The sequence below is a fragment of the Triticum aestivum genome, unplaced genomic scaffold (genome assembly GCF_018294505.1).
Source record: "Triticum aestivum cultivar Chinese Spring unplaced genomic scaffold, IWGSC CS RefSeq v2.1 scaffold86392, whole genome shotgun sequence".
In the NCBI taxonomy this organism is placed as follows: domain Eukaryota; kingdom Viridiplantae; phylum Streptophyta; class Magnoliopsida; order Poales; family Poaceae; genus Triticum; species Triticum aestivum.
In genome coordinates, this window is record NW_025233050.1 from 1 (window position 1) to 8,233 (window position 8,233).

Sequence of the window (8,233 nt, forward strand, 5' to 3'; positions counted from 1 at the left end):
TGTTTGTTGCTTAAGTATGCTGATTTTTTCTGCCGTAATATGCTCTTGTTTTTCTTTCAAATGCTTCTGTTTTCCTTGATTGCTCGTGGGGACGGGTTCCCCGTGGGTTTAGAAAACCCGACGGGTTTAGGGGACAGGAAAAAAACTAGTCGCGCGCATGGTGACGGGGAGAGGCTTGCCCGAAGGGTTTGGGCAAGAAAAACCCGGTGGGTTTCGTCCCCGTTGCCATCTTGAGCAGCAATGCCATCAGGCATACAAGTTCGTCTGCCGCTTGCAGCAGCAGAGCTCGGATTGCAGCAGTGTCCGTTATGTTGGAGCATGTGTCTCTAGTTTTGCAGCACCGACAGCAGACCTCGCGTCCATTGCCAACAGACTTGCACGAGCAGCGACATATTCTTACAACGGCGGAGTGGTAAGCTTTCAGCAGCGACAGCAGACCAGTTGTCTTGCTTGCATGCAGTGGCGACAGTGCTGGCAGCGACAGCGTGCGACAGTGCTCACAGCATGGCTTGCAGTCAAACAGCTGCGGAGACAGAAGGATGCAGCATTGTGGAGCCAGAGCTTTTCTATCAATGAATACCTTCAAACTAAACTACATAAGAAAGAGAACCAAGCGGTGCTCGGTTCCCTAGAGCGCAAGTCTGCACGCTCACCCAGCCGCATTCGAGGCGCAGGCTTTGCAGGGTGGCTCATTTCTTCAATGAAATAAAATTCCCCAAGTGCTAGTGGTGATGGGTCAAGTTTATGTTCGAGAAAAACTACCTAAGGAAGGCAAGCAACTATTATGTTTAGCTAGATATGTACTAGTGTTACCTTACTATACGAGGTAATGACGGAGTTGGGACATCACTGTATGAGTAACTACTATATGGATTTTCACGGATGTCTCTTGCACCAGCCTCTTGAGCAGATATGCCAACTTGGAGTTTATATGAACCCTGAAACAAAATAAACAAACTTAGACAAGCTGCTGGAGCAACTGATAGGCAGTTTCCAACATAACCCATTGCCACACTAGATAACAACACTTATTAGTCCCTTATAAATATGGAAATGAGAGTAGATCAATAAATAAAGGTAGGAGATCGCTCAAAAAAGGTACAAGGATATCCCTACCGTAACATCAACCTTGTGAGAGCAAAATGTCAAGCAATTGTCTTGCTCAAGAAATTTTTTCTGCATACATAACAAAAAGAAATATAAGTAAGGTCAACATACAGCTGAAGCAACTAATTTCCACTACATCCCAGTAATCTCTCGATTCATATTGTGAAATCAGAGGAACAACTGAAGAAAAAACAGATTCGCAGAATCACTTAAGCTTACATACACTGCAGATTCCATACTTTACTGATAATATTAATCCTGTAACATGTTCTCTTACCAAAGATGCAAAGTGCACTACTTCTGATGTGGCAATTCACTGCCAGAACTTTAGGAAGGTGATTTCTAATTAAAGACAAGCACTAAAATATTCTAGAAAACTAAAAGTACATGACACGTAAATCATCCAAATACAGGTGGCTAAGCTAATTTATTCAGTCTGAAACTTCAGGTGCTGCAAAGGATTGTGCTTCATCCATGTTGGAATTCTGCCCACAGGATCGATCACATCAAAATACACACGCATGAGAACTTTTAGCCAAGAGCCTGTATCGTGCCCTTCTTTTTCCCTTAAGTTCTTTTCTCTTTTCACCCCTTTAATGCAAATCTCACGGTGTTGCTCTGACCGTGTGTATATATATATAGCCTAGTAGTGGCTGCCTAACCTAGTACAGCCAGCCTAGTACTACACGACTATGACTCCTACTTGTACTACCACATATACATCCTAGCTGACTAGTGATTTCCAAACGTGACATGGACTAACCTAAACCTACTACTACTCAAACTCTTGTTTTACTACTACACGTGACCATGTATTCCTAATAAATGGAAACTAACTTAACTACAACTTAGACACCAATCAGACTTGACACTAATCAAGATTATGCTAACAATCCATCCTATGGTTAACAACTATAGAAAAGTTAAGGTACATAAACTAAGAACATTCAAGCTTAATAATATGGAGAAGTTCAATTAAAGTACCTCTAAGAAACTTGGTCTCATTTCAACCGTAGAAGTTAACTTCATGGTATGTCCCAAATTTAAAGTTGACGCATGATTCTCCAATGACAAACGAAGTAAATTAATTGATATATTACCCCAGAAACATTTCCCTTCAAGTTCTGTCAAAATGAATTAGTAAATAGTTGCACTCAACAATCCTACAAATCATAACTGCGTTCTTGACAATTATTTTAGAAGGAAAATGTGTTATGGCTAGAAGTGGTACATGTGATAATAAGGATCCACCCCAAGCAGAAGAAAATAATCTAAAGTAATAATGCAGAGAGCTTAGTATCACCCCCTGTAAAAATCTAACCAAACACTGTTTAAAGATTATTTATTCTTTGGATCTCCTACATAAAGGCAGCCGTACACATAGCCAATACTTTGCACACCACCACTATGTTCACTAGTTATCCATGTATTAAAGGAATCTATGTTAATTATTAGTGTTGGTTTACGAGTATAACTGTGATACTAATCATTCTTTTAAAACAGAAAACTGTAACACTAATCTTTACGCAACAGAAGGTTTGGCATACTGTTGTCAGCTGTTTACCACCTGGAGATAGGTCGCTGCAAGGGTTCATGGTTTGGCCCAAAATACAGACGTGAACTAGATTCAAATATACTGTGAGATAGTCGTAGTTTGGCCATTGGTCTTGATACCATTCAAGAATTGGGAGTTTGGGAGAACAGTTGTATCTTCAACCACATGAATAAGCAATATAAGTTGCCAGCTAGCGAGTACCTCAATCCAGTTGACACATGTGTTGTGTAGCTAAATGTATTAATAAGTACTATTTTCTAAGTCTTACAGACAACGGCACCTTGCGCTTGTTCTAGAAACTATTTAACATCTTTCAAAAAATGAAACCAGAAGCTTACTTTGGAGAGCAGATCGTTCCAAATGGCCCCCGGTGCAGTTGTTTTCACCAATATCTTCTCCAACTTGTCCTGCTGAAACTAAAGGAAATTAATATGTGATGGTTGTGGAGAACTGTAGAACACATGAAATCACATATGATGCACATCATACCACGGCTGATAATGATAATGTTAAGGTTGGAAGCTCTGGAGGATGCTAAATTCTCGATGTCTGGAATTACAAATGTAGCTTTGGTGTGATCTTTACTACCAAATCCACCAAAAGATGTAAGAAAATAGGCCCGACTGAATCGATATATGGGAGGGTGCTGTGCATAACATTTTTTCAATAATAAGAGATAATTTGGTACGAAATATCGATTGAAACTAAGAAAAGGTAGACTTACCTCTTCAAGTGAAAGGTTACTAGTAGGTGTAGCTAACAGAACATAAAGAGGGAAGATATTCTGTTCTCGACATGCAGTATTTGTACCTCGAGAGAGTGATACAGTTAATTGAATCCTATATCCATAAGCACAAACACTGGTCAGCATTTGCATGATGTAACACATAATATTAAATTTCGATAGTGGTTAGTACTTGTAGCATCACAGAGATTAGACATTTAAGAACTAAATTTCTTGGGCCTTGTTTAGCCCAGCTACCATTTTGGTGTATGTAGGGCAGCAATCAAGCTACCATTTCTTGGTCCTTGTTTAGCCACACTACCATTTTGGTGTATGTAGGGGCAGAAACCATCTAGCTCTCTATGTCCAATATTGCTAACTAAAAGTAGTTGCCATACAATATCAATATAGTGATTATTCCTTGTTGAGTTGTGTCCTACATTGCCGCACCGAGAAAAAATAATACTCGACTTTGTGTACAAGATTTTATAACCTGTGTACATTTCGACTTACAGCTTGTATCGCATCTAATAAGCTCACTGTGTTGTACATGCTGCCATAATCTATAAATATATGATACTTGATTGAATGGAACAACAAATACCTTTTACATGTTTAATTTGCTAGAATATTAATATGGTCACAATCTTGCAATAGATGTGGGATAGTCATATGCTATCAATTAGCTCACGATTATCTCAAAGATGCATCGATTTGAAAATATCTCCCTACGTGAGGATGTCAGGCTGGGGCATATCAGCGAGACATGAGATGATATTTTCCACCTTAGTTATCTTTGCGCTGATATTAATTAATTCTTCCATGTGTACAGCAATGCACCAAATACGGGTAATACAAAAATCTGGTGGAGTTTAACATTCTGAAATCCTTGGATCCCTATATATGCTACTTTTCACTAACTTAATTGTGATTGTTTACTCTACATTTTATGATCATGTTTGTGTGAAATGTTATATAGCCAACCCAGGCATGTCATTATGAAGGGCAATCAATCAAATTGATTACCAAATGACTAGACAAGCACTAACATTAATGATGAAGTGCATCACATTCTTCAAATTATAGGGCATACTGAGTTACGATCAGACCAATTTCACGGTTTGATCATGTGCATTTACAATTTTATTCAATCCTTATGGCAGTAACATTATGTGTACATCACTGTGTGGTTCCAACAGAGCTAAACGGACCAGCAAACTGCATACCCCCTTCGTCCCAAAATACATTGGCTATTAGGTTCCATTAGGGCAAGCCTTGACCAATAACTGCTCAATTAATATATATTTTTTTTGAAAAAGTTGATGTCATTAGATTCATATTCCAAAGTACTAGTTTTTTTGTGTTTATGGTTTTCTCTGATAAAGAAGTACATAATAATAACAAAATTCGCTACACATTTTGGAATGGAGGGAGTAATAGTGAAGCCTCACTCTGCTATGCCGGGAAAATAAAATCTGAAATGGAACAGTTAATCGTTTGATATTTGGATCTGAATCAGAACAATATTATATTAAGTTTACACATGTCCTAAAATAGATTGTAGTCAAAGCTTGTACTATACCTCTTTTTTCGTCTTGCTTCTATCATGTAATCAAGGCATCTTTGCAGGAAAGTGGGCTGCAAAAGTCAGTGAGACATCATTGTTATGTGATCACTTACATGGTGAAGGGTGTGAGTGAATGAGCACATGCAATCCGTGTCGAATGAGGCCAGAATTTTAAAAACAAACTTACATTTTTAGCAGCTCGATGTTGAATAATATTGTACCACTCAATTGGTCTGCAGTACAACTTGAGGCTTTCTTCAGAAGCAAGCTTCTCATCTGGAGACAACTGAGGGCACATCTGGTCTGCGGACGAGATTAATGAAATCCGCACCTGACTCCCTGTACATAATTTGCAACAGCGTCAAATAAAGAAGATACAAGTAATCTCTTTTCACTATTAATAACAAGAAAATCATTTGCCATATTTACATGGTTCCATATCTTAAAAGCAGCTAAATAGACATAGATCAACTCAATTAGTTTCTAGAATCAGGATGTGACCAAACAGCGCAAATTAGATTTGAAGTGGGGAGTCATTAATTCATGAAAAGTCAGAACTTGCCATATACTAGAATCAAGATGTGCAACCATTAATTTATCCACGGAGATTATCAACCAGTGATGAATCAATTACACAATTGCCATTTTATTAATTTCCAGATGCAAACAAGGTTAGCAACATATATACTTGAACTAAGCAACAATTAATTTTTTGAACTACTTACTGTCATAAGGAGACTTCACTATCTACCACAACAAAATACCCCCCCCCCCTCAGGTATCACGACGCAACTGGAGTTCTAACATCTTATGTATCTTGTCCCAGGGTTGCTATCATAGTTGCAACCCTTTATTCCGCTTACCACACGACCCCCAAGTGTACTGGTGAAATGAGCAGGTGGTACTGCCCATCCTGCCCTCCTCATGAGCACACACCAGATAGGATGAGCCCGCCGTGCCCAAAGGTATAGCTCTGCACTTGCTCAGCCTAGTTTTCAATCTCATGAATTATCATTACACAATCTCAAAAGCTCACTTGGATAGTTAAGTAAAAAGGGAGGTATTTTGTGGAGGCAGCTTTCTGGTCTTAAGCTAGGGAAGCCCCCGGCCGTCCATGAATGGAAATGCTGTCAGCCACTACGCTTCAGGTTGTGGGCCGTGCCGGTGAGGCAGCGCTTGTGAACACAGTTAGCCACCCAAGCACAAGCAGGGCAGGTATTATTAGAGGCTGTTTGGATTGGAGCCTACAGCAGCTCAACCAAAAAATTGGTTGTTGACCGTGTGCATGGGTGCATCTTTGGATGACGGCCAATAATTTGGATCACCCAAATTATTGGGGTGTTCGAGCATTAAACTGTTCCTATATGAGTACCCAACTGTTCTTGTATGTTTCACATGAGTTTTGTGTAGTGTATACCACATTCATGAAATATTATCTCTACTTTTAAAGCAGAATCAGACGTCATTTTCATTCGACCTCCTCCCCCTCCTCTCGTCGGATTCCCACGCAGAAAAAGGTTGAGGAGGAAAACCCCCCTCTCCCCTCTCCGAACCGCGAAAAAACAGGAGAAGAAAAACTCTCACGGCACGACCTCCACTTATGCCACAACCTGCCATTCTCATCTCCCATCTCCTGATCTCTCCCTCCCGCCTCCTGCCTGCCGACCCCGAACCACCCCAGGACCCTCCCTCTCCATTGCCCCAATTAATGGAACCGCTGCGCATCTGCTCTGCGTATCCATCTGCGCCTCGCCGTCCAGAGAAACCAAGGAACCACTGCCACGCCTCTGACTCCCTGCGAAGATGGCACCTTTCCTCCGCCAGCCAGGAATCACCGCCATGTGCGGCCTCAGATCTACGATGATGGGTGCATCCAGGCTCGCACAAGGACGACCTCTCTCTTCCTCCTCCACGCTCGATTTTTTTACGGCGACTGCGCCGCTGACACCGAGCAGCCAGAATCTGGCTCCGCTCCGGATCGATCCATAATCGATCCATAAACAGGGCGAAGAATTGCGGCGGATCAACGAATCGAGAGAAGCGCCCAAGATCTTACCTTCAAGCCAAAGGCTGTGGGTGCTGGTGTTGGTGTTGGTGAATCGGGGGGGACGGCGGCGGCCGGCCACGCGCGGCAGGGGCGGCCGGGACTGAGGCGTCGGCGGCCGGTACTAGGGCAGACGGCGGCGACCTCTCGACGCTGGATCTGGAGAGGGCTATGCGCTGCTCTTTTTCTTTTCTTTTCTTTTGTACTACCTTTTTTTGTATTTAGCGTGCTGCGTTGGTGTAATTAAAACGTGAATAAAACGTGAAAATGGACTACTGTAGTGTTTAAGGGTTTTGCCGGGGTTTTTTTTAATAAAAAAAATTACCAGGTCCTTTGTCTTCGTGTCCGCGGGCCGTGGTGCACTTTCGAGTTGTTGGGCCCGCGTGGAGGAAAGAAATCATCTAAAAAGAATTCTCTCAAAAAAATCTAAAAAACAAAAGCCATGACAGAAATGAACTCAGTTATTGAAAAACAATGAACTCACCCATAAATAAAGGAAATGTACCTGTTCTCATCTCAAAAATATAATGAAATTTATCTACAACCCTTTCAATCCCCAATTCATGTCCAACACGAACCCTCGTTGCAGCAATCATACTGCATGACTAGATGGACACTACACTGTATTACAACCTAGACACTCCGCTGGCGCATCGCAACTCGATGTCGTCCCAGTAACATTGACTTGTCTGTTTGTAGTTTTTTTTTTAAGAATATCGGTTTGCAGTTTGTGGATGGTTACTAGTTGTAAATCCGAGATCGAAGCTTTCCACACCTCAGCGGAAAAAAAATGAACTCGTCCATAAAAATGAATTCATGCAAGTTTGGGCACACAAAAAAATGATGCTCCAGAATGCTTCCAGAAACAGTCTTTTTGGAGCATCCATTTTGGCTTTTCTCCGAGACCTTCACAAATATCATTCCATCGCAAAATTTTGCACGCATGTGAAACACACATCAATGTTTGTTGACAAAAAAAATAAATTTTTGAAACTTTTTATTATATTTTGGATTTTACTGTAACAAAGGATGTGTGTGACTCAAGCTCACAAACTCCATGTCCGATGTTGTGCTCTTTTACTCCACCCGCCTCATCATTATTTGTATAGCATTTTGTGTTATTTGATAAGCCTAATGGCATGCGTCTAGATTTTTTTTACACAATTCTAAATTCTTTTGTTGATTGCCCTAATGAAATATATTCATTAGTGCATGCTCATTGAAAATCGCTAGAGT

The 8,233-nt window shown here is 40.9% G+C and overlaps 1 protein-coding gene across 1 annotated transcript; it reads right to left on the minus strand.

The window, feature by feature from the left end:
• Positions 1-352: 352 nt before the first annotated feature.
• On the minus strand, positions 353-7,236 carry LOC123175998 (polycomb group protein EMF2B-like; the record flags this gene model as incomplete). Its single annotated transcript, XM_044590422.1, has 10 exons — positions 7,010-7,236; positions 5,141-5,292; positions 4,969-5,024; positions 3,387-3,501; positions 3,152-3,308; positions 3,001-3,069; positions 2,092-2,231; positions 1,117-1,176; positions 819-938; positions 353-523 (listed from the first exon to the last, which is right to left on the minus strand). Coding segments are annotated over exons 2-10 (999 nt in total), but the record flags the coding sequence as incomplete, so codon positions are not given.
• Positions 7,237-8,233: the final 997 nt, after the last annotated feature.